The sequence below is a fragment of the Myotis nattereri genome, assembly GCF_964212035.1.
Source record: "Myotis nattereri genome assembly, chromosome: 3".
Lineage (NCBI taxonomy): Eukaryota > Metazoa > Chordata > Mammalia > Chiroptera > Vespertilionidae > Myotis > Myotis nattereri.
The window spans coordinates 149,752,288-149,779,393 of record NC_138077.1 but is presented as its reverse complement, the minus strand read 5'-3'; the positions used below and the strand labels follow the sequence as shown (position 1 = coordinate 149,779,393).

The 27,106-nt window shown below is 41.5% G+C and overlaps 1 protein-coding gene across 1 annotated transcript in view; it reads right to left on the bottom strand.

Annotated features, from left to right (window-relative positions):
• Positions 1-2,499: 2,499 nt before the first annotated feature.
• The window catches only part of GTF2B (general transcription factor IIB), a 40,669-nt gene continuing 16,062 nt past the window's right edge, over positions 2,500-27,106 (bottom strand). Inside the window, exons 3-7 of the mRNA XM_081087815.1 lie at positions 10,944-11,077; positions 9,086-9,232; positions 8,828-8,957; positions 6,760-7,041; positions 2,500-4,458 (exon numbers count right to left, since the gene is read on the bottom strand). Of these exons, the coding sequence (XP_080943941.1) occupies positions 4,325-4,458; positions 6,760-7,041; positions 8,828-8,957; positions 9,086-9,232; positions 10,944-11,077 (827 nt within the window). The 3' untranslated portion in view covers positions 2,500-4,324. The remainder of the gene's footprint in view (positions 4,459-6,759; positions 7,042-8,827; positions 8,958-9,085; positions 9,233-10,943; positions 11,078-27,106) is intronic.

The following is a 27,106-nucleotide window of genomic DNA, read 5'->3' as shown; positions in this document are numbered from 1 at the left end:
GGGGCATCGCCACTGTCACACTCAGGGCAGGGCCAATGGGGAGGTTATGGCTCTACCCCATCACACACAGAGCAGGGCCCGTGGGGTGGGGGAGTTGGGGCGCTGCACCCTGTCACACACAGCCGCAGGGCGATCAGAGGGTTGGGGAGCTCCCCCCTATCAGGCACAGAGCAGGGCCAATCAGGGGGTTGGGGCGCCTTCCGCTGTCACAAAGAGAGCAGGGCAGATAGGGAGGTTGTGGCCCCGCCCCGTCACTCACAGAGCCGCAGGGCGATCAGGGGGTTTGGGCGCTGCCCTGTCACGCTGATCCCGGTGCTGGGAGGCATATTACCCTTTTACTATATAGGATAGAGGCCTGGTGCACAGGTGGGGGCTGGCTGGTTTGCCCTGAAGGGTGTCCTGGATCAGGGTGGGGGTCCCCACTGGGGTGCCTGGCCAGCCTGGATGAGGGGATGATGGCTGTTTGCAGCTGGTCACACACCCTTTAGGGTGGGGGTCCCCACTGGGATGCCTGGCCAGTCTGGGTGAGGGGCTGAAGGCTGTTTTCAGGCTGGCGGGTGACTGAAGCTCCCAACTGCTCCTTTTTTTCTTTTTTTTTATTCTGGGCCAGCTTTAGCTCTGACTCCAGCGCTGAGGCCTCGGCTGCTAAAAGCAGGTATCTGGTTTGTTTGTGTTCTATAATCGAAACACTGTATCAACTCCAGCTCTGAGATCCCGGCTCGCTGAAAGCAGGTTTCTGGGGGTTTAGCTTCTATATTTTTAACTATGTTTCAAATTGCAAGCTCAGAGGCCGGCAAGGCAGGCAGGGAACGTTGGTTTCCTCTGTCACTGAAGCAAGCAAGGCTCATGTTAGTTTCAAGCTGCCTGGCTGCCGGCCGCCATCTTGGCTGGCAGTTAATTTGCATATCGCCCTGATTATCCAATGGGAAGGGTAGTGGACGTACGCTAATTACCATGTTTCTCTTTTATTAGATATTTAAATGCAATTTAACAAAGAAAAATCAACCATAAAAATGTGTTTGTGTGTCACCACTGACACGCGTGTAATAGGTTCACCATCACGGACTTATAGCTATTAACTCCTTGACACCTGGACTGGTTTTTAAATATTTTAAAAACTCAACTCTGAAGAGCTTTCCCCAAGAAGCCAGATAAAAATGTTGCTTTGAATAATTCTGTTAATCTTAGTAATTGAACAGAATTTTATTTGGAAGCTAAAACTAAAGTTCATCTTGAGGCAGCCTCCTAAGTTTCAATAGTGGGTTTAGTAGAAAGAGCACTGGATTGAGTGATCGAGAGACCTGAGTTAGTCCCACCTCTTGCTACGGTGAACTTGGACAGAACTTGTGGTTTCTCTGCATGTCTGTGATCTACAAAATGGGGGTATTGGACCAGAGGGCTCAACCTTAGAATCCATGAAACAATCCAATCCTTGAACTCAGTGTAATAGCAGAGATTGTCAATGAAAGTGGCTTCCAGTGTCTTCCTCCCACTCCCCCTTCTCTTTTTGGGTGACTCGGTTTTAAATACCCTGATGGAAGGGGCCATATTAACCAAGATTTCAACTGCTTTAAAAATGTTAGCATGCACAGGAGGGATCCACTTTATCATGGCTTACTCCTATTCCTAACTTGCTAAAATGTAGGCAGCTATGAATGAGGTGGGTGTAGGCAGAAGCTGGCTGCTATGAATGAGGTGGCTCTCCACCTATGTATGAGGAGTTTTTCATACCTCAAGATGAGTAAAAATCATAACCAATCGTTGGTTTAGAATGTATTATATTTTAAGTACAGTAGTTCTCCACCCATTTGTGAGGGATGTATTCCAAGAACTCTAGTGGATGCCTGAAACCTCGGATAGTACCAAATCTTACATATACCATGTTTTGTTTTGTTTTTCTGTACATACACACCTGTTATAAAGCTTAACTTATAAATTAGGCACAATAAGAGATTAATAGCCATAAGCATAAAATAGAACAATTATAACAATATACCACTGTAATAAAAGTTATGAGAGAGGTCTCTCTCAAAATACCTTATTGTAATCATCCCTTCCTTGTAGTAAACGGTGCCATTTGTTTCAGGAGATTCCTTGCTGAAGTCTGCATACAGGCTCAGTGCCATCAATCAGAACATGTTTTCTGTTCATGTCTTCCACCCACAAATTTAAAGCCTTTTCCATCTTAACCACTTACCATGCTCTGTGGCCATTAACTTTTGCAGTCTGAGGTGCGACAGTAAAGCTAGCACAAATTTCTTTTTCCTCCATCTTCCACCTGAGTTATTTCTACACTTGTTTTTGAGCTTGCCAATTCTCCATGTGGCCTGTTCTATTTCAGTGCTTTCTGATGCGTTTTCCATCTCATTTTTAAGCTCCAGAATTTGGTTCTTTTTTTATAGTTTAAATATCTTTGGTAAAGTACTCCTTCTGTCCATTAATTTTATTCCTGAACCCATCGAACTGCATTTCTGAGTTTTCTTTTATCTTGTTGAGTTTCTTCATGGTTATTTTGAATTTTCTATCATTTGGATCACAGTCTTCCATGACTCTTGAGCTTTTGTTTAGTTTCTGCAGAAACCAAACTTTGTTGTTCAAGTTGGCTGATGTGTGTTCTACCAGCACATTTGAGATAGTGAACACTTAAGGACTAGTTTGCTTTTAATAATTCAGCAGGTTGATAGGTCTTTTATTTTCCAGTAGATGGCACTAGTTTTGGGGTTTTTTTCTTACCAGCACTATTGGTGCCTCAGAGGTCATGGTAGGGGGTATCCCAGTGGCCCCTGGAGTCACTGTCTGGATGTTAGGGTGGTGGGTGTTGCTGCTGTGTCCCTGTCATTTGGATCTCGGGGAACTACCACCATCGCGGGGGAATGTGGTGGGTGAAAAGGAGCTGGGTTCATGAGCCTGCCACACAGTTACCTGGTTCCCCCTGTGTGCAGGTGCCTCTGTGCTGCAGCCCTGAGGGCACTGACCAGTTGCAGCTGCTACCAGGCTCCATCATATGGTAGAAGGGAGCTGGATTCTGCAGTGCTGGCACTGCTTCTGCTCTTTACCCTCCAGTGAGCACAGTGTGGGGGCCACACCCTGACTTAGCTGGAGAAGAGGCGATATTTGTTGGTCTTCGCTTACATTGCCTAGCAGTCAAGTGACCTTAAATCAGTGTTCCTCAAAGAGTGATATGCAAAACACCTACACATCACAATCACCTGAGGGTAGGGTGCTTAATAAAAAAATTCCCGTACATTATCAGGCCAAATAATCTCCATTTAAAATATTCTTTACCCTATGAGTATCCCAATCAGTAAAAGTAACAAAGAATTATGGATATGCAGATTTTATAAAATGAAACGTTAAGATCTGAAAATTGAAATCTGTTGCTCTATTTATTTACCAGCATCTTCTCTGCTCAATCTCATGGAGGAAAACACACATTCTTATAAAGGCAGTGACTTTCAGTGTCCAGTTCATCACTTGCCTTTTTTTTTAAATCCTCACCCGAAGATATTTTTTCCATTATTAGAAGAGTGGAAGGGAGGGGAGGAGAGAGAAAGAGAGAGGAACACCATGTGAGAGAAACAACTAGAGACCAGGGCCAGGGATCGAACCCACAACCCTTTGGTGCACAGACTGAGGCCTTAACCACTGGGCAACATGGGCCAGGGCACTTCTTGCTTTTTAATACATACATAGGATGTCCCCAAAAATGTATACACACATTTTGAATAACTATAAACATACTTTATTTTCAAAGTTAAGCCATCAGCTGTTAGAGTGTATATACATTTTTCTGGAACACCCTATATAAACTATAAGCCACACAAACACTTAAAACTACAAACTTGTTCTTGTTGTCAACAGCCATTGCTAGTTCCATGACTTTATTAAAGTTAAAAAAAAAAATAACACGAAACAACTAAATATATATTTCTTAAACAAAAAACAAGGACTTCTATCAGCTTTATTAGCTACAATAATATGCCTTATTTGTAATTATACATTATAAATTATAAATTACATATAACATGTAATTGTAACAAAAACTTTAGTTTTGAAAAACATTTTATTCAAGACTTACATAATTTCAAATATCTTCCAAAATAGTTTCTAAATAGCTACAAAAGAAAGCAAATTCAATAAGAAATTTAAATCATTAAATATGCTTTACTAGTATATACATACATAATGCCAAGCAATTAACATTAGCCCTGGAATGCGTACCATTTCTTTTTCCTTATTAAAGGCTCAATCCAGCACTTCATATACGCTATGTACAATAGGCAAAGTTCAGTGACCACAAGAGTTTGACATTAGCTGCCTCAATTTATAATTGGGGTAGTTTGTCAACAGGGGTGTCAAATTTGAAGTCTGGAGGAAACAGATCTGGGGCCCGAGGATAGATTAGTCTGTAGGACTGCCTGATTGTAACATCAGCAACACCAGCAATATCTCCAATTTCTAAAAGACAAAAAAATCAAAATATTAAAAGTATAACTTCTATCCTACCTACATTCTACTACCTAAATTTCAATTCGTGAGATATAGTTGTATAAAATGTCAAAGTGAAAAACAAAACCAAAGCTATTTTTTTTAAAAATCAATAATGGAATTATATACTAAAAGTCAAAAGCAGGGCTAAAGTTATTACTGGTATTACCCTATTACCTCAAAGGATTATCATCAGTATTAAAAGTTTTACTACATGTAAAACATTTGAACAATGCTCAGGGCATAGCACTGCAAGTGGCAACCATTATATTGGCCTTCATATTTGAAACTGACATCTCCTTTTTCTTCACAATAAACCTTTTTGAGGATCATAGACGTAATCCATGAATGCATTCTTGTGAAGAAATTAACTTTATTATTTAAAGTTCCCTTGCAACATCTCCCTCTTCTGTTATGAGGCTAAAGCCAAAAAGGGATCATACTATAAATATTGTTCTAAAACTTTTTCCTACTTATTACATCAGAGATCAAACAGCTGAATATAACAGCACAATGTAGATGTGTTTTGCTATTATAAACACAGTTGAGCATATATATTCTCTATTATAAACAGTTGAGTGTATATTGAGCTCACATGATACTTGTTCACATGAGGATTTCTACAGCCTAGAGCCGTGGCCGCACATTAGAATCACCTGGGAATCTTTTTAAAATCCTGATTTCTGGGCCTCATCCTCTGGAAATTCTGTTTCTTTGTTACGGGGTGGGACCAAAACATTAGTAACAAAGAAACAGAATTTCCGGAGGATGAGGCCCAGAAATCAGGATTTTAAAAAGATTCCCAGTTGATTCTAATGTTCTGCCAAGGTTGAGAACCACTGGCCTAGACTAGAGTATAGAAAGGAGGGATACAATTTAACCCTTCAAAGTAGTTACCACTTTTTTTCTTCTTTTTATTAAAAGAAATCCTAAAGGACTACCACTTGACAATTATTTGGTTAGTTATAAATACTTAATTAAAATGGATTTTTAAAACATGCCTTTTAATAAAAACTCAAATAAATGAGGTTTTACGTTTTCAGTGACAGCTGCCATCAGTGTGCAGCTAATTGATTTTGAATTTCCTTATGCATCACATCGTTTTAGACATAGATACCGATGTGAATATGAACTTACAGGAAAGTGTCTAGATAAAATATTTTTGTTGATTAGAATAAACTTTACAACTAGGAATCAGTAAGGACCACCTGTGCCTAGCTTCAGCTTATAAATTCTACCAGAAGACTCAAAATTTTCTTAAAAACATGAGTGGCCTGACCAGCGTGGCTCAGTGGTTGAGCATTGACCTATGAACCAGGAGGTCACAGTTCCATTCCCGGTCAGGGCACACGCCCAGGTTTCGGGCTCAATCCCCACTGGGGGGGTGGGGAGGGGGTAGGAGGCAGCCGATCAATGATTCTTTCTCATCATTGACGTTTCTCTCTCCCCCTCTCCCTTCATCTCTGAAATCAATAAAAATATACATAAAGAAATATGAGTGGAGGCCAAAGGCAATCAGGGCACATTTAAATAACAAATGGTGACTTATTCCTGATCATTCTTCTATATCATTTACTACTTTTATGATAGGGAAACATGGCCTAAGCCGATGTGAAAGCCTATTCCAAATAGGGTATTATAGTTATTGCAGTAAGTAATTTCATTACCACACTTTTACATTTAACTGCTCTTTTTTCTTTATGAATCTTTTTGAGGATCACAGAATGAATTCATGCTTATAAAGAAAATCACTAACACTTCTGTTTGAAAACAATGCTAAATTAAAAAATGGCTTTACAGTGTATCAGGTGGAAACTACTCACGCCAAGTGTTTTCATTAGGAGACTGTGACTACTGTACAAAAGGAGAAAGAACAGGCTTCACAGACTGTCACAGCCTGACTGCCAGGCGGAGATAAACAACGCATGGCCTCCTCTCAAGATTTAAAAAAGTCAGTTTTGAGGAGGGGAAAGAAAACTATTCAAAATAACCAGGAAAATGTGGGGGAGGGAGGGAGGAAAAAGTCTAAATATTAAGAATGTACAAACTAAAATAATTCAAATGAAAAAAAAGATTAAGTCTATACAAAGGTTAAACCTCCAAACATTTTTATATACGAGCTCCTAAGAAGGGAAATACTTTATTTTCTTAAGTTATGATGCTATGGAACTACCTCTTAAAGTGGGTTCTGGATATTTACCTGCTTCATATCTAAAATGGAACTAACCAAGACGTGCTAGAGCCACCATGGTTTCATCACTCCTCTCCTACCTTTTTGGGTCCTCTTCTCAGCTGACGCCTGTGAGGCCATGTAAATGGCTGCTGCCGCCACAGATATCGGGCTCCTTCCAGGCACCAAGTCCAGTTCCACAGCTTTACGGGCTATATGTGTAGCTGCCATCTGCACTTGCTTAGGAAGACAGAGGTTGGAACAAAACCTGGACATGAAGTCCCCAGTTGTAATCAAATCCACACTGGTTTCTAACGCTTTCAAAATAAGTTTAAAACATCGACCAATTTCTTTCTTAGAAATTCGTGATACGGCACATATTTCTAAAAGAAAAAAAAATTAGATAAATACATCTATATAAGTCATATAGTTCATTTTAAAATCTATCATTTCAGATTACAAAAGTAATACATTCTAATAGCAAAAATTCCAACCATGCCTAACAGATGAATCCCTAATCATCTCCATGATACTTCCCTTAGAGCAGCGGTACTCCACCTGTGGATCACGACACCATTGGGGGTCGAATGACCCTTTCACAGGGGTCGCCTAAGACCATCGGAAAACACATATATAATTACATATTGTTTTTGTGATTAATCACTATGCTTTAATTATGTTCAATTTGTAACAATGAAAATACATCCTGCATATCAGATATTTACATTACTATTCATAACAGTAGCAAAATTACAGTTATGAAGTAGCAATGAAAATAATTTTATGGTTGGGGGTCACCACAACATGATGAACTGTATTAAAGGGTCGCGGCATTAGGAAGGTTGAGAACCACTGCCTTAGAGCTAATTTAAATTTCCTGTTAATTTAAATGTTTATCAAACTTTAAGGAAATTTTTTCCCCAAGGTTAAATGCAGATCTTTTTTATTTTTTTTAAATCCTCACCCAAGGACAGTTTTTCCATTGATTTTTAGAGAGAGTGGAAGGGAGGAAGGGATGGGAAGAGAAACATCCATGTGAAAGAGACATATCGACTGGTTGCCTCCCGTTCCCATATGAGCTCCGACCAGGGCCAGGGATCGAACCTGCAACCCAGGTGCGTACCCTTCACTGGGAACTGAACCTGTGACCCTTAGGTGCGAGAACCAACACTCTATTGAGCCACACCGGCCAGCACTTAAATGCAGGTCTTAGTATTTAAAAATATTAATGTACCTGAAGGTTCAATTTATGTAAATAATATTCCTCAAGCAATCAAAAATCTTTGATATTTATATATTAATCTATAAGGAATATGTATCAAGGAGATAAAAAATACTCAAGCTAAATAAAGAATGCTTCTCCAGCTACACAATGTCTTATGTACATGCTATCCCTGTGATTATAGGCTGTAGCAAAACAAAATAAAATATATGAGCCTGTTGGTCTAAAAATTCAACTACCAAACACTTTAAAAATAAATTTAACAAAAGCCTTAGTTTCACTTGTAATAAAAAAGCTGATAAAGGCCACTGCCTCTTCATATTGATGTAAGAAAATGTAAAAATTAAACATTCACAGATAAATAAAGGGTAATTATAGTCTTAAGCCAAAACGAACTCTGGCAGTTAAAGTCAGTATACGCATCACAGCAATACTGAATAGGTGGTCACGTATTCATAGGTAAACTGCAAACTGCATGAAAAATACTAGTTCTCTCAAAGTCTCCAAATTAAGTGTGAAAGTGCAAATTGCATAACTCAGGATAAAAAATGTCACTGATGCTTTTTAAGGGTTGACTCCCTCACTTGTAGAGACATGGCTATATGTGGAAACTGTTTTCTATGCATCAAAAATTTACAGAGTCCTACTCTGGTTTATAATAACAGGCTTCAAAACGTACAAAAGTTCTAATTGCCAAGGAACACAGGGCTCACTCACATGGACTAAAATTACTTTACACAAGAAAACCGCCTGAAAAGAACATCGTCAATTAAATCACATAATTAATTTTTGTCAAGGAACAAAAATAAACAGGCATTGGGAAACTGTATTTAGGTGGATTACTGGATATAACCACAAAGACACAACATAGCACTACTTAGTGTCAAAGCTGCCTGACTTTGGTAATATGACAGATAAGACTTTTATCTAGGCAACTGAAAACTTACCTTTAAATGTCCTAGGAACCCCTTCTTGTCTACAGGCAATATAGAGACACGCAGAAGCTATGGCATCATTAGCTCTTCCCTTCAGGCTCTTCTGTTCATACACTTGCTTGAATAAATTATTTGTTCGATCCTTCAAAACAGAGTAAGTTTAATTAACTCTAGGCCATTTAATTAGTTGCAATATCAAAATTTTATGTGTTCATTAAATTATGCTAAGTCAATGCCAGAATGGCTTAAAGGAGACTGACAGGAACTTACAACTATATTTCTAGGGAGGTTGATTCTGTCTGCCATGGTAGTGATTTCCTTGAACGCATTCATCATGGCCCGATCAGAACTGCTCATTGTTCTCCGATTCTGGTACTTGGAATTGCCAAATTCATCAAAACTTGCAGCTCCGGTGCCCTATAAAACAAAGTTTTATAACTTTATATGCAAAATTTTGAAAATCTGAATGAACAATTTCTGAGAAAATAGAACTCATATGATCTGACTCCACATGCCCAAGAAACCTACCCTGTGTAACCTCTCTGTTCTTCCAGGTAAAATGGTTTTAGGAATGTTTTCGATCAAATACTTTAAATGTAAAAATATCTATTGAGAATCTAATAATATAAATTATCATATTAAAAGACTACAGAGAAACTCAAATGATCATCTCTAAAGGTACTAAAAAAAAGGTCTAGTAAACAAAACTCAAAACCCATTAAAAAAAAAACTGATAAAACACTAAAAATGGGTACTTCTTCATATTAGAAAATCACTCTCCCAGGCCCAAAGCAAGCAAGATGATTAACAGAGAAAACATCTGCAGCATTACATTTGTCAGAAGACAAAGGCACTTCTTTCCTCCACATTGTAGCAGTGTACTAGAGCTAGCTAATATGTAATTATAATTATGTAACAATTATATAAATTATATTAGTATAATTATATTAAAATTAGGCAAGAGGAAAATTACAAGTACAAATTTATGAAGTAATCAACCAGTTAGAAGACAATGAAAGAAAATTAGTTGCAATCTTACATCTGAAAATGTCCTTAGTATACTTTTTCCAGCCTGTAAGACTAAAGCAAATACAGATATCACCTACTTAAAAGATATTTCTGGCCCTAACCGGTTTGGCTCAGAGGATAGAGCGTTGTCCTGTGGACTCAGGGGTCCCAGGTTTGATTCCGGTCAAGGGCATGTACTTTGGTTGCGGGCACATACTCAGTAGGGAGTGTGCAGGAGGCAGCTGATCGGTGTTTCTCTCTCATTGATGTTTCTAACTCTCTGTAAAAAAAATCCCTCTCCCCTCCTCTCTGTAAAAAAATCAATAAAATATATTTTTTAAAAAAGATATTTCTGAACACTGTAATCTTTTAAACCTAGTGTACACTATGCTTTTCAAATTTGATATGTAATGTATACAGCATAAAAAAATAATTAATGACCTGCTTTTTCACATTACTTTATTAAAAACAGACTGTGCAGTAGTATAGGTTAAGTACTAAAATAGCATACACTTCCTTGATTAGTACTTTGGAATATTGCTAGTACTATTTCCAATTCAGATACCAGAGCAAAAAAGAGCCAGGTTGTCAGGACGGTTATGCTACTATCCTATGTAATAGCAGCAGCTACCATTAATTGAACACATAATACATGTTGTTATATATACGTCACATATATTCCCATGTAATCTTCAATATCTCTATGAAGTAGTAGTATTTCTCACTTTACTGATGAAAAAATGTAAAGCTTAGGTAAGTATTTCCAATACTAGAAAACAAGCTATATTGCGTTCCAATTTATTGTAGGTGGTATAAAAGGAAAAGACATTACTAGTGTTCTAGGAGCATAGCAGTATGTACTCAGAGACCATACTATGCTCAACCTAATTTTTGTGCAAAATGTGCTTCATGAAAACAAGGGCTGGAGATATTAAGTCTCTGATTTTGAGCTGTTGGCCTCCTCTTTACGATGGAAGCAATGCATAAGGCAACCATCATTCTCAATGGTATTACTGGCAAATCTCATTCTTAGGACAAGACTGCTCACTGAGGCAGTGACTGATGCCTCTGCAAAGTTCCCCAACTCCCAGGTTTCTGGTCAGGCCTCACTTGGTATTACCTTGCCAATCATGGTAGACAAATCTCGATCACTCAGAAGAGGATTCTGAGAATCTCCAACTCGAGATGGATCTTTTGTTGCTTTATCATTGCTGAAAGTTCTCCATTCAGATCCCACATCGATAACCCGGTCACCTAAGAATATAAGCACAAATCTAAATAGTCTTGGCAAGACAGGGTTTACTTAACACTGTCTAAAATGCCCAACTCAATGCTTTTATTCCCAGAAAATTTCAATATGGACATCTAGGCTCCAGCTTAAGTATCATGTCTCAGACATTTGTCCTAAAGCATTCCTTTAATTGTTGTGCCAGCCCAATAATTACCCTCTAAAAATCTCATGCTATGATTAGTCATATTCTAATTCAAAGAAGAAAAAAGACTTAAGACAAATAACAAAATAAACCTATTTATATGTGAAACAAAGATAAAATAGTATAATGATTCTGAACAAAAGTTTGCTCAAAATGTGTAACAGGCAAGGAAAGAAACAGTAGAAAACACTGTTCACAATGGTATCAATGCGCACAGCCTAATTAAAAAAATACTGCTTTCACAGGAAATGCTTTGCAAAGAACTACGCCTATGCTTGTTTTGGTAAATATTTAATAAAAAATATTTTTGGCCAAATAATTTATAAATAACAAACTTTGAGCCTAGAATCAGTGAGAAGAAAGCCAAGTAGACCACACACACACACACACACACACACACACACACACACTCTAGATGCCCCCTCAGCCCAACCTGCACCCTCTCTAATCCGGGACCCCTTGAGGGTTGTCCGACTGCCGGTTTAGGCCTGATCCCAGGCCCGGCAGTCAGACATCCCTCTCACAATCCTGGACCACTGGCTCCTAATCACTCACCTGCCTGCCTTCCTGGTCGCCCCTACCTGCCTCCCTTGTGGGCCTAGTTGCCCCCAGCTGCCCCCTCCTGCCAGCCTGGTCGCCTCTCATGCACCCCCACCCACCACCAGCCTGGTTGCCCCATGAAGCCTGCTATTCAGTCGTTTGGTCGTCCCTCACTAAGCCCCCTGTCAACCTGATCGCCCCACACAGCCTGCTTGTTCAGGAGAGACAGAAATCAGTTACCTCAGCAATTAAAAGATGTTCTGATGCTGACAGTAAATTAATAAAATGCTCAAGAGTGTAGTAGACTCTATCACTTGCTGCTTAGCTTGGACAGATTACCTCATTTCTGTGCCTTTACTTCCTCGGCTTTAAATTTTCCCAATAACCTTATATTTTAAAGATTGTAAAGATTAAACTGTAAGCTAATACAGGTATAGTGCATGAGGAGTGCTCTAAAAGCAGTTCAGAGAAACCAAGATGGCTGCATTGGTAAACAACGGAAATTGCTGCCTCCCACAACCACTTCAAAAATACAACTGAAAGACAAAACGGACATCATCCAGAACCACAGGAAGGCTGGCTGAGTGGAAATTCTACAACTAGAAGGAAAGAGAAAAGCACACTGAGTCTCAGAGGAGGTGCTGAAGTAAAGTGCAGAGGTACGGAGGCGCATGCGAAAAGGGCTGGCAACTGAGGACGAGGTTGTCTTTTTCAATCCGGAGGGAGTCTCAAGCTTCCAACTGCTCTGAGCTCCAGTTCTGGGCAAGTCTCTGGGGACCCAGACTCATACAGGAGAAACTGGACTGTTTGGCAGCGGGCGGAACTCAAGGGAAGCTTTCTCTCAGAGGTGCTTGCAGCAATTACCGGGACACTGAGACCCGGGGCCTCTTAGGGTAGGACTGAGGATCAGCCATAGCTGTTTGCTCCGCCCTGTTGATTCCCTGAGACCCTGCCCCACCCAAGCTGTGTGCAGAGACTTTTGCATATGAAAGGCCTGGCCCTTTGCAATCTAAAATTACCTAACAAACTGCAGCTGGGTGAGAGAGACCCAGAACATCCAAAAAAAGGCCAAGGCCCCACAGCTGCTTGCATTGCTTCACAGCTGGGCCTCATCTGGGCACCTCCAAACCTCAATCAAAGAGGAGGCATCTGCAGATCTCTCCATAGCTCCTGCTGGGTAGCCTCAGGCAGAGGCTAAATTAGCACCTCCTTAGAGATTCAAGAGCCAGTGTACCCAGTAGTCAGAGTGGGACCATCCCGATTACAAGTCCTCAGATCCATAAGGGAAACACTCAGGGGGCAGACTCAGTGAGCACCAAAGCCCCACTGAAGCAAGTCTTGTCCCAGAAGGGTGTCTCCAGCACAGAAGTTCTCCCACTGTAGACACAGCTGATTCTCACAGCCAATTGGCCTGGAGGTCAATTCCTCCCAGTGATATCAACAACAATCAAGGCTTAACTACAACAAAACTGTGAATAAGGCCAAAAAGGGGTGCACCAAGAGTGTCCACCTAAGGTAATTGGGGAGGCTGAGCCACTGGGCCCTGTAGGACACCTAACACAGAAAGCCACTCTATCAACACAGGGAAGCATAAAAAAAAAAATGCAGAGACAAAGAAACAGGTCACAAATGACAGAAATGGAGGAAAGCAAACTACAGGATATAGAGTTCAAAACCACACTTATAAGGTTTTTCAAGAATGTTCTAGAAACCGCTGATAAACTTAGTGAGACCCTCCATGAATCTAGTGAGACCCTCAAGGATATGAAAAAGGACCAACTAGAAATTAAGCATACACTGACTGAAATAAAGAATATTATACAGAGTTCCAACAGCAGACTAGAGGATAGCAATAATCAAGTCAAAGATTTGAAATACGAAGAAGCAAAAAACACCCAACCGGAAAAAACAAAACAAAAAAAGAATCCAAAAATATGAAGATAGTGTAAGGAGCCTCTGGGACAACTTCAAGTGTACCAACATCCAAATTATGGGGGTGCCAGAAGAAGAAAGAGAGCAAGATATTGAAAACCTATTTGAAGAAATAATGACAGAAAACTTCCCCTACCTGGTAAAAGAAACAGACTTACAAGTCCAGGAAGCGCAGAGAACCCCTAACAAAAGGAATCCAAAGAGGACCACACCAAGACACATCATAATTAAAATGCCAAGAGCAAAAGACAAAGAGAGAATCTTAAAAGCAGCAAGAGAAAGAAACTCAGTTACCTACAAGGGAGTACCCATACGACTGTCAGCTGATTTCTCAACAGCAACCATGCAGGCCAGAAGGGAGTGGCAAGAAATATTCAAAGTGATGAATAGCAAGAACCTACAACCAAGATTACTTTACCCAGCAAAGCTATCATTCAGAATTGAAGGTCAGATAAAGAGCTTCACAGATAAGGAAAAACTAAAGGAGTTCATCACCACCAAACCAGTATTATATGAAATGCTGAAAGGTATCCTTTAAGAAGAGGAAGAAGAAAAAGGTAAAGATAAAAATTATGAACAACAAATACATATCTATCAACAAGTGAATCTAAAAATCAAGTGAATAAATAATCTGATGAACAGAATAAACTGGTGAATATAATAGAATCAGGGGCATAGAAAGGGAGTGGACTGACTATTCTTGGGGGAGGAAGGGGTGTGGGGGGTGCGGGAAGAGACTGGACAAAAATCGTACACCTATGGATGAGGACAGTGGGGGGGGGGGTAAGGGCAGAGGGTGGGGTGGTAACCTGGTGGAGGGGAGTTATGGGGGGGGGAAAAAGAGGAACTGTAATAATCTGAACAATAAAGATTTAATTTAAAAAAGAAAGAAAAAAATAAAAGCAGTTCAAATAAGTGCTTGGTATTAGCTACTTACTGCTCTGAAAATGAAAATACAATGGCAGGTATTCTGACATTTCCCCATTTTGGTTGGGGAAATAAGGAGAGGCAGCATTTGTAAAACATGACTCTCCATATTACACTTCAACAATATCAGGGTGCTCTGCTGCAGGCATTTGGTCAGTAGGACTGCAAAAGAGGCAAGGAAAGAACAGAAGGAAGGAACTCCAGGCAGACTGTGCTAAACCTTTTCAACTATTTCTTATATGGTACATTAATTAAAATGCTCATAAACAGCATACAGTGATCATAATCTGATCTCCATGTTATAAGTAAGCAGGTAAATGCACACAACGGATGGCTTTGGAAAAATTAGTTTTTCTTTGAACAGTCAAATCATGTAGGAGTAACCAGATATCACCTGGACTACCAGATGCCCATGCCACAAGGGAACTGAGATCAGTGGCAGGGCCCCCACCTGCTACATCTGTATGCAAGAAAATGGTCAAGGAAACAGAAGCAGGGAGATGAGTTACAAGGCAATTTCTCTAGATTAGAGATCAAGCAGGTGGCCCAAAATAAGGAGAAAAAGAGGTTAAATGGATGGGACTGTCATGATGGATTTATCTGCTTTCTCCTCTATAACAAACATTACTAATGGGAAGAAATTCTAATTCTATATAAGGATTTTAAAACTTACCTGAAAATAACATAGAATCTGTAATTGTGCCCAGAAGCCTTACCACAGTATTAAAACCCATCTCTCTATTAAAGCCCATACCTCAGAGACCACTCTAAAGAGATTGATTTTTGTTCCTTTTATAAAAGAATAATACTTGCTTACTAAAAAAAAGTAGGTATAAGCAAAACAAAACAACCTGTATTCCCAATACCCAGAGATAGCCAACTATAAGTATTTTTATATATATTCTGTCTTTTTCATTCATATGTATTTTTCCCCTAAAATTAAAATTAGATAACGCTGTGCCTGTTCCATAAGATCTTTTCAATAAATTTATATCAAAACACCAAAGCAAGATTTTTAGATAAAGTTTAGCCCCTTTAATACCATCCAGTGATTAGAGTGATACCACGATGTCTCCATGCACTGATGTTTTCAAAGGGAGAAAAGTAAATCTTTTTCATAGTGAAATAAACACACAAACATGCACAAAACAAAAAATTACTGCAGCCTTCAGCCCTGTCCGGGTAGCTCAGTTGGTTAGAGCATCATCCCATGCACAGAAGGGACAATTCCCAGTCAGGGCACATGCCCAGGTTGTGGGTTTGATCCTATAAAACATATCCTTGAGTGAGGATTTAAATAAATCAATAAACAAAATACTGCAGCCTTCAAATCTGGAGTTTCTTGCTAAATTATAAGTTCAAAAATATCAAATATCATCATTAACCTTTGTAATATTTTAACACAATGAATGTGTTAAGGGAACAATGCAAATGAAAAGGCAGGTAGCTATGCTTACATCTTTTAATTCTCTAGAAATCTAAAAATAAAGTATTATTTAGCCAAGATGCCTCATTTCATAGCATTTTTCCTTTGGCCCCAAAGTAACTTACTATGAATTTTTTTTTATTGCTTGCTTTATACTACCTAAAAAAAAACAAAAACCCAAGATGGATTGGGGAGGGGGAGAAATCTGGCCTAGGATATTATAAATAGAAAATTCAGAACTGAGTAGTGATGTAATTTTTCCACATATGTAGGAATATCTACGTGACTCATTCAACAACTTCCGGTTTGTGCCAAGAGATATTGCCTCTTTTAACATTTTAATGCTTAAAACAGCACTTATAAGAAATAAAATTTCCAAAATAACTAAAATAACAATCATGAAAATACAACTAGACCAAAAGATTAAGTGCACGAGTAATAAGAAATAGGGGAGACCATTCAGAAAAAAAGTCAGAATGCATAAAGAATTTATATTTACATTTGAAAAAAACCCAAGTGAGGTAGCATTTTAAAAGTTGCTCTGGAAGGGAAACTGCAATACAGAATCTTTTCAAGGGATAAGGCAGCCACAATGTGTGGGTATATTCATCTTTTGACTAGAAAGAAGCCTGCCAATTAGCACATGTACACACATTAATTGTGTACAACCTCACACATCCTTTAATGTTCTAGAAAAAGAGAAACAAAGTTCTAGATTTAAAAGGAGAGACAAAGGAACTGTCTCACTTTACCATGATCCTGAAGTCACCTCCAAATGTTCTATAATATACATATACTGACCATTGATAATTGCAAAAATAACTACTTTACGATATAGTTAACTGGCTGCAGCTTAAGAGAAAGCCTTTACTGAATAGAATGTTTTGTGGTCAATTACTGCCAATTAGGGAGCATTACAAGTTAGGCTACTGCCTTTAGTCCATACTTGGAAAGATGTAGACGTGTGAGGCTGGTTCCAAAGATGGTGCCCCGGAGGGAGACTGACCTAAGGTTTCTTCCTAGGTTTCACTCTGAGTAGGATGGGTTTGACCTGCCGGGAGTATAAATTTCAGTACTAGCCTTGCAATCATATATTCTTTGTGTTTTTCTGGTGTTCTCCCCCAGCTTTGAGTAGTACTGTTTGGGTGCCCTACATTTTGTGCAAATGAGAAACACAATTTTCTTTGTGGTCTAATACCCATCCCTCTTCCATGGCCAATAGAAATGGCAGTGGAGGTCTCATCTTCTAGAGGGGTAAGTCCTACTCTGGACCACAGTACAAATTTGCCCACCAGGCCACAATAAGAGACTGTAAGCTTTTCCCAGTACCTTTTTGAACCACTAACAAAGTTTTGTAAAATTAATACCTGACAGAAAGTCTATACATGAAGTTTATAATAGCTAAAATAACACTACTATCCATATATATAAAAGGCCAGGGGCCATGACGACCAAAACGACCAAACAACCAGTCATCATGAGGTGGCATTGACTGGCAAGTGGGCTGAACTGCTAATCTCTTGGTCCCCCACCCCCCCTCCCGTCTCCCACAGTCAGCGGTGGCTCGCTCCCACCTCTCGCTCCAGCCTCCTGTGGGTGCCTGCAACTCCCACCAGCCTCCAGCAAACCGCTGCCGCCTACTGTAGCCAGAGAACCAGCCCAATCAGGGGGTGGGGCCGGCCAACTTTGCGGCCCCTTCCCCTGCCCCTGATCGGACTCTCCCATCCCGATCAAGACCGGCTGCACAGAGCCTGGACTCTTCCTGGCAGCCCTGAGTTCATGGGGTTGAGAATTCTAATGGCCCTGCCCAGAGACTAGAGGCGCCTGACGGGCAAGGACAGGGACCAGAGGCCTCCAAGGAGCACCGCAGAGTTGGCAAGGAGAGGAGATGGGCCTGCGGAGGGGGAAGGAGATGAAGCCAGAGGACATCAGCCCAGAATCCAGCCCTTCCCCCCAGGGGCAGCGGGCCCTCAACCCAGAACCCCAGCCCGAATCAGAAGAGCCTAAGGGAGGCTTCAGGAAACTCTACGCAGAGCTGCATGTTGAGAATGAGAGACTTCGTGAGGCCCTGACCAAGATCATGCTGCTGGCTGGCACAGCTCAAGGTGGAGCAGGAGTGCTCCACGCAAAGGCAGGAGCACTTTGCAGGGAGGCCAGCCCTCGTGGAGCTGGAGAGATTTGAGCGCAGGGCCGAGGAGCACAAGGCCGCTGAGCTGGAAGAGGAGCTGAAGGGCCTGTCCAACCTCCAGGCTGACAACCAGCGCCTCAAGGAGGAGAACGCGGCCCTGATCTGTGTCATCAGCAAACTGTCCAAGTGACCCCAGAGGACTTGCCCCTGCACCCGCATTTATACAGCTGTTTCTGCCACACGCACCCCTTTCCCTATGTGAACATGAGTGACAGGGCTGCTGGGGAGTCGCTGAGCCTGGGACCTCCAGGCTGGGAGGGGAGGACAGAGCCCCCAGGAGCCAAGGGGGCCTACCTGAGGCCAGGATGGAGAGGGGAGGCTGAGCCAGGTAGGGGGACCAGGGCTGCAGGCAGGACCAGGAAGGAACCGAGGACCAGGAAGTGCCAGGACCAGAGTGGCCACCCGGAGGTCCCCTCTCATGTGTGCTGCCACCCGTCACCCCTCCCGCCCCTGAGCAGGGATCTGAGAATGTGCCAAGCATCGGTCGGACTGGGCCGGGTGGGCCTGTATATAGGGTCCGTGTGCAATAGGGAGGGACATCTTCTATTTTTTGCTGCCCCCTCCCCGACATTGAGGGAGAAGGCAGTTTTGAGCACCGTGGGGCGGTGGGCGGGGCTGCAAGCAGCAGCAGGCTACCCCACACACCACTTTGCGCCCTGTGCCCCTAGTCTACACTAATAAAAGAGAAAAATGGTAATTGGCGTACGGCAATACCTTTTTCATTGGCTAATCAGGGCTATATGCAAATTAACTGCCAACTAAGATTGGCAGTTAACTGCCAACAAGATGGCGGCTAATTTGCATATGTAGGCACAATGCAGGGAGGCGAAAGGGAAAGCAGGAAGAAGCCCCCTGCCACTGACAGTGATCAGAAACTCAGGGGGGCCGAGACCGGTTTGGCTCAGTGGATAGAGCGTTGGCCTGAGGACTGAAAGGTCCCAGGTTCGATTCCGGTCAAGGGCATGTACCTGGGTTGCAGGCATATCCCCAGTAGGGGGTGTGCAGGAGGCTGCTGATCGATGTTTCTCTCTCATCGATGTTTCTAACTCTCTATCTCTCTCCCTTCCTCTCTGTAAAAAATCAATAAAATATATTTAAAAAAAAAATTAAAAAAAAAAAGAAACTCAGGGGGGAGCTAAGAGCTGGGGGGCAGGGCAAAGGCAGCCCAAGGGCCCTACCCCCCGGCCATGATGGGAGAATCAGGCGCCTTTGCCGCCCTGGCCAGTGATAGCAGGAAGTAGGGGTGGAGCCAGCGATGGGAGCTGGACATGGTCGAAGCTGGCAGTTCCAGGAGCTAGGGGTCCCTTGCCTGGGCCTAAAGCGAAGCCCACGATCGCGGCGCCCCCCGCTGCCACTGCAGGTCCCCACTGCCTGGGCCGGACGCCTAGGCCAGAGGCGTTAGGCCTGGGCAGGGGCGGAGCCTGCAACCGCGGGGAGCTGGGGGTCCCCTGCCCGGGCCTGACACCTCTGCCGGAGGCCTCAGGCCTGGGCAAGGGGCCGATCCGGTGATTGGTGATTGGAGGGTGATGAGGGTCAACTCCTCTGGCTGAGGCATCAGGCCTGGGTGGGGGGCGGAGCCGGGGATTGGGGGGATATGATGGTCCCCTTGCCCAGGCCTGAAGCCTGGGTCAGAGGCGTCAGGCTTGGGCGGGGTGTGGAGCAAGCGATCAGAGGGAGATGGGGGTCCCCTGCCCAGGCATGATTCCTGGGCCAGAGGCCTCAGGCCTGGGCGGGGGCCAGAGCCAGTGATCGGGGGGAGATGGGGGTCCCCTGTCCAAGCCTGACACCTCTGGCGGAGGCGTCAGGCCTGGGCAAGGGGCCGATCAGGCGATCGGAGGGTGATGGGGGTCAACGCCTGAGGGCTCCCAGTATGTGAAGGGGGCAGGCTGGTCTGAGGGACACTCCCCCCCCCCCTTCACACCCAGTGCACGAATTTTGTGTACCGGGCCCCTAGTAACATATAATAGGACTACTCCTTCCTCCTTCAATGAAGTATGATCTCTAACACTGACCAAGTTACCCATCCAGAAAAACAAACATACCCGTTATCTATATTTATGTATTACACACATGTGCAGTTTTCTATCCATACATCAGAGTGGTAGGTCTAAAGAGTATAAACTAAAACATTTTATCATATTCTAAAGAAAAAAGGTTTCATCTCTTTATTTTTCAAGAGATTGAGAATAACTGCCAAATTCATTCACACCAATTTAAGATGGTTCAATTACTTTCGCACCTAACTTATGATTTGGCAATTCCACTCAAGTATTTACCTACAAAAATCTTGTACAAAAATGTTAATAGCAGCATTATTCATATTAGCTAAAAATTGGGACACAACCCAAATGTCCATCAACAGTAAAATGTATATAACGGAATATTCCTCAGCCAATAAACTACTGAGACATTTCAAAAATACTACTTTTAAGCCAAATAAAGTCAGTCACGCAAAAGAACATCCTCGATAATTCCATTTATAGGGGATTCAAAAACAGGCAAAATAGGGTCTCTTCCTATGGGGAGCACCCCTATATGTTCCTCTTCTCCCTCTTCCCCCACAGGCACAGATCTCCTAACACTGAGAGACCCCACGAAGACTTGCAACCAAGGGAGCAATGGGCAGTGGCAGCTCATCCCAACTAACCCCCTGAACCTGTCTTCAAGGCCCCCTTTTCTCTGACTTCCCAGTAAGCCAGAGCAGCCCACCCTAGGCTCTCCTGTTGCTTCTTCTAAGCTAAGCCCTTCCTTGTTTCACTGTCCTGAGTGTGCTTTTGCTGCAGCCAATAAATTCTTGCTTGCTTTACTGCAAACCCTCTGCCCCCCCACCCCCCAAACAAAGACACACACACACACACACACACAGACACAATCCAGACAAAATAATCTGAGGATAGAAATCAGTATAGTGGCTGCTGTTACGTAGGGGTGGGAGGTGGAGGTGATTGCCGAGAAAGAAGCATAGGAAACTTCTAAGGGAAGGAAAATGTTTTAAACACTTTGCATGCTGGTACATGTTTATGCAATGTCAAAATTCAAACAGTATATTTGAGATCTGTGTATTTTTTTGTATGCAATTATAACTCAGTAAGTTAAAAATTAAAATCATTTCCACCAAAATACAGTTGACTTTGAACTAAGCTGCACCAAACCTACACATTATTTGGGGAACGACGGAACGATTTTTATCTTCTTGAACAAGGAAATCTATTCTTTCTCAAGATCTTTGTATGTACTTCACATTTAAAACTAGACCCAATTGTTTTCGGTTAAAAATATCACTTTCTAACTAGTAGTTACTGTATTTTATACGCTTAGGTCCAACCACTTTTAAAAGATTATTAATTTTTAAAATTTGATCTCAATATTCGACATATAAAATCTCATCAGTGGCAAAGAATTTGTTCCCTTTTCAAGCTTAACTTCCATTTCTGTTTTATATCTAAAGCACTTGTCAGAACTTTCAAAACAATGCCTTTAATTTAAAACAGAATTATCTCCAGTATTTCAGCATTATGCATAAAAGTAACAGGTGAACTAAAATAGTCCTCTATTAAGGCATTGTCCTCTAATTCAGAGTATCTTATTTTAGGAATAGAATAAATGTTGATTTATTAAATGCCTATTATCTTTTTTTTTTTTATTGATATTTTACAGAGAGGAAGGGAGAGGGATAGAGAATTAGGAACATCGATGAGAGAGAATCACCAATTGGTTGCCCTCTGCACACCCCCTATTGGGGATGGAGCCCACAACCCAGGCATGTGCTCTTGACCGGAATCGAACCCTGGACCCCTCAGTCCGCAAGCTGATGCTCTATCCACTGAGCCAAACCGGCCAGGGCTTAAATGTCTATTATCTTAGCAGACCATAGGTTTTCTTACAAACTATTTTCTTATATTATAAAAGTTAACCCTAGTTGTTTGTGGGTTATTCTTCTTCTAGTACTTATGTGTTAGCATATATTAAGTTACGGTAGGATAATAAATAATTTCAGAAGTTCAGTGGCTTAAAACAAGATTTCTTTCTTATTAATACTACCTGTCTTTCTATGCCATCCTTATTCAAAATGATGGCATCCCCACCATTTGAGACATGGCAGTCAGCATGCTGGAGAAGGTGGGTATGTGGTGAATTATGCACCAATTTAATGGTTTCTAACGGTAACTTTTCCACTCATTGGCCAAAAACAGTGAGGGGTGATGCTTAACTTCAAATGTGATGGGGAAGTACAACTGTACCATGTAGCCCAAAGAAGAAGAACCAGAAATAGAAGTGAACAGTCATAAGTGCTGTTCCACATGCCAATTAGCAAATATAATTCAGCACTGTATTTGGGGGGATTTATGTATACATTCATTTTAAAAAGCTTGTTCTTGGTGACTTCCTTTTTGTGCCACACGACAAACTGAAGGAAACAGAGTTAATACTAATTTCATTGTACTTTTGCATTTGTCACAGAGAAGTAATCTGTCAATGACTTTAGGTCCTTCCAAAGTAAAATTTTTATTGGATGGATGCTTGAAAGTTTCTAGTAATAAAATCTGTTCGATGTTAAAAGGATACCTTCCCAAGTAGTGTGTGGGAATCTTGATTTGCAATGCTGAGGACCTTTTGCTAGGAATGTAAAATAATTTCTATTGTGCCTATAATATTTGATCCTACTGGATCTTGAAGTAGGACCATAATGGCTATCTTGTCTTGACCACTTACCCATTCACTCTCAATATTCTCAGGTTTTGTTCTCTGCTTTACTGATTCAATTTTTCTAGAATGTTAAATCAGCTAATTGCTATCTAAAACACTTTTTGCTCTGTTCCTGTATTATCTTATTTCTTTCTGACCACATTTAACAGAAATGTTATAGAAGCAGTATTTCATTAATCACAAAAATTAGGTGTTTTCTATAGTTTTCGTCTGGTAAACAGTCCAGGGCAGACTTTTATTTTAAGTCCATAGGATTACTATTCCTTTTCATTGTAGTTTGTATTCATAAGCCTCATGTTGATTTTTCATGCTTATTCAACTTGTAATAAAGAATTGTCAATCCAATTCTTTATTACCAAGTCCAATGGTGGCAATGATGCTGGAAAACTTTTTAATCCACTGCCACAGAACTCTCAATCCCTCTGGGTACTCAAGAGTTCCTGGCAAATAGATGACTGAAACAAAATAAACTCCCAGTATGGTTCCAGAAGTGTATTACAAAGGATGCAGGTAGGTTTCTAATCAAAGCAAATATAACACCAACTTAGAGAAGACAGAACTCTCTCACGTTAACAATCCACAATAAATAGTCCTTAACTAGTGTGACTCAGACTCCTATCTTTTTGATAACCCATCTTCATCTTGGATGACTTGCATTTTGTAGTGTACGATGACTGTTAGTAGTTCCCTGCATCACAATCTAAATTCTAGCCAGGAGGAAGGAATAAATGGAAGGCACATCCCTTACGGAAGAATCTAGAATGGCACACATCTCTTCTACTTACAACCCATATGGCCATACCCAACTACAAGGGAAGCTGGGAAATACAGTCTAGCTGGGCAGCCACATGCCCAGTTAAAAACCAAGGGGGTTCTATTACTAAGGAGTGGGGAAACATCCTGGGAAACAACCAGCAGCCGCTGCTATAAGGAATAATGAGGTAGGGAGAGAGGCGATGAGAATGAATGTCCAGTACAATCAAGGGACTTCGCCTTCTAGTCTACAAGAAATAGTACACAAAGACAAATAGACATTTAAACTCCTTACCATGCAAGCTATAAATTGTAAATCCATCCAAAAGCATTTTGTAGTCCACTATTAAAACCAGAACGGCTTAAGGTAGCAATCTTAAAGGTCAGGGGAAAACAGAAACATACCAAAAAGCAGCCAGGAAGCTAATATTGGAATCTGATTTTCTAGTCTGGCCTAAACTTTTAGAATGTTTTTGTTTTGTTTCTTATTGTAAATTAATAAAAATTTTAAACAGGGAATATAAAGAGGAATCAGAATTTTTCTGCCATCTTCCTGGAAATTGATCTTATTTAAGCATTTTGGCATACAACCTGTAATAGAGAATTCAGAATAGGAGTCTTAGAAGAATATTCCCCAAATTACTTGTTTTCGTAGGCTTGGCTTATTTAAAAACATTTAGTTTAAAACTAAAAATACTTTCTAAATGTGCTGAGTCTAAAAGTTCAATCATTTTCAATTATTTAACCCTTTCTACTAGTCCCTTATTTCAGAGAATCTAGGGCTACTATATTTTCTTATGAGAAATATTGCATTAAAGACAATTTTGAGAGGAAAAAATAATTTTGAAAACTATGAACAAGAGATATTCTAGAAAGAATTACTACTAATAAAATAGCCAGTCTCAAAATCATCATTTATGTTCCCCTTAATGTAAACTGGGTAGGAACTCAAACTGAATTATCCCCTAGAAATAAACCACATCATAGCTAATTTCCCATCCCAGCCCATAAAATAGACCCTAAATAACAAAACAACAACAAAAAAATCACCCTGTACAAATCAACAGTATAGTCACCACTTGGAAAATAGTTAGTAAAGGAAAATGTATTATAAGTTCTATCCCTAAATACCTGAATATGTTTTGCTTTTCCTCAAATACAAGCAGGTCTGCAGCAGCTAAGCTAAGGAGCTATGTCTCTGATGAAGATGTATCCTAGCCTTGGTGACAATAAATTTCATCATTAACATACTAATACTTTCAGGCACATGTTCCTTTTCCCTCTACTTGGAATGAGTTTCTCCATTAACAGTTACTCATGCTTAATGAACATCTTTCAAGGTGAATTCAACAGTCATTTCCCCAGGAAGTCACCACTCCCTTCCTCTGTGTTCTCACCGAACTTGGAAATCTGTAACAGTGCTTTTACCATGCCATGTGTATGAATGTAGCCTCCTCCCTTTCACATACTAGCCAAATAGTTGTCCCAGAGCTTGCTTACAGTGCCTCATCTTTCTATCACTCTAAGCAGCAGAGTGCTTAACGGAAACCTCTAGTAGAAAAACCAAAGGCGTCCTACGATCTGAATTTAAGTGGCGCTGTCACTTACTAGATGCAGAAACTCGTGTTTATTACCTAAGCACTGCAAGCCTCAATTTGCCTTTCTGTAAAATGAAAACTATGTAAGAGAGTGGTTAACTGAGTAAAATTAGTAACTTTCTGATGGGAGAAAGTAGCATCAAAATTAACAATTTTAAATCAGGCAAGAAAGCAGTCTCTGAGGGCTTATTAGAGAAGCCAAAGCAAGAATTTGAAAATGAATTCAAATGTCCCTTAATTTAAAAACATAGCTTGGTCATATTGAACTAAACCTGAAGCTGTTCCTTTATGAAACCCTGCTGATGCAAAGTTAAAGATAGTAACCCAATAACTGTTAAAACACAATTGAAGCATTAAATATGACAGATCCACAATAATCACTCAAAAACATTTTGTAACTGCCTTGTTATAAGAATGGCACCTCAGACTTAAAATCACCCTCTCTTTATAAAAGGTTAACAAAAAGAAAGAACTTGCATTTCCAAAATATGTACACTGAAATTTCATACTAAAATTATGCTGTATAGTTTATACATTACCTCATTTAATTCTTAATAATTCCTAACAATTCTGAGATATATTGTACATGCCCTCCCCCCCCACCCCCGAGGGTGAAGGGGGCTTACTTTACATTTATATAAAATAAAGTTACACTTTGAGAAATTATATAACTTGACTATCTATACTAATAAAAGGGTAATATGCTAATTAGACTGGGAGACCTTCCAGGAGACCAGACATCCTTCCAGACAAAGCCAATGTGCAGGGCCGAGGCAGAGGTGGTTAGAGGCGAGCAGGCCGGCGGGGGGGAGGGGGGGAGGGCAGTTGGGGGCAAGCAGGCCAGCAGGGGGGGCAGTTGGGGGCAAGGTTGGCAGGTGGGGCAGTGAGTTGGGGGCAAGGTTGGCAGGTGGGGCAGTGGGTGCAAACAGACCAGGCCGGGGGGGGGGCCTGGGGCAGCAGTTGGGGGCGATCAGGCCAGCAGGGGGGAAGTTGGGAGCAAGCAGGTTGGCAGGGGGGGCAGTTAGGGGCAATGAGGCCAGGGGGGGGGGGGGGAGCAGTTAGGGGTGATCAGACCGGAAGTGGGGGCAGTTGGGGGCAATCAGGCTGGCAGGCAGAGTGGTTAGGGGCGTCAGGCCGGCAGGCAGGTGAGCAGTTAGGAGCCAGGGTCCCAGATTGCAAGAGGGATGTCCAACTGCCAGTTTAGGACATCCCCCAAGGGGTCCTAGATTAGAGAGGGTGCAGGCCGGGCTGAGGGACACCCCCCACCCCCGCCAATGCACGACACCTGGCCACTAGTCTTCTATATATATAAAAGCCCAGTGACCGAACGGCGGAACGACCAAAACAACCAGTCGACCAGTCACTATGATGTGCACTGACCACCAAGGGGCAGACGCTCAACACAGGAGCTGCCCCCTGGTGGTGTGTTCCCACAGCAGGAGCAGCCGCTCAGAGGGTGGGTCCACAGCTGCTCAGCTGACCGAGATGAGCAGCACTCCCACAGCGAGCTGATCCCCTCAGGTCACACTCCCCACCAATGCACTAATCCCTTGCACCAGGCCTCTAGTAGTTATATAACTTTTACCTATAGAGCCAAGCCTAGACTCCAGGGCCATTGACTGCTAGTTATACATCTAAACTATATACTCTAGAGGAATTTGTAGTCTAGGTCTGGAGACATAGAAAACAAAGATTAAAAAATCTAAAAATACAGAACATCTTAAAGACTGGTAAACGGTAAAGTTAATAGTATAGATTTGTGTTTCTTAATATGATGTG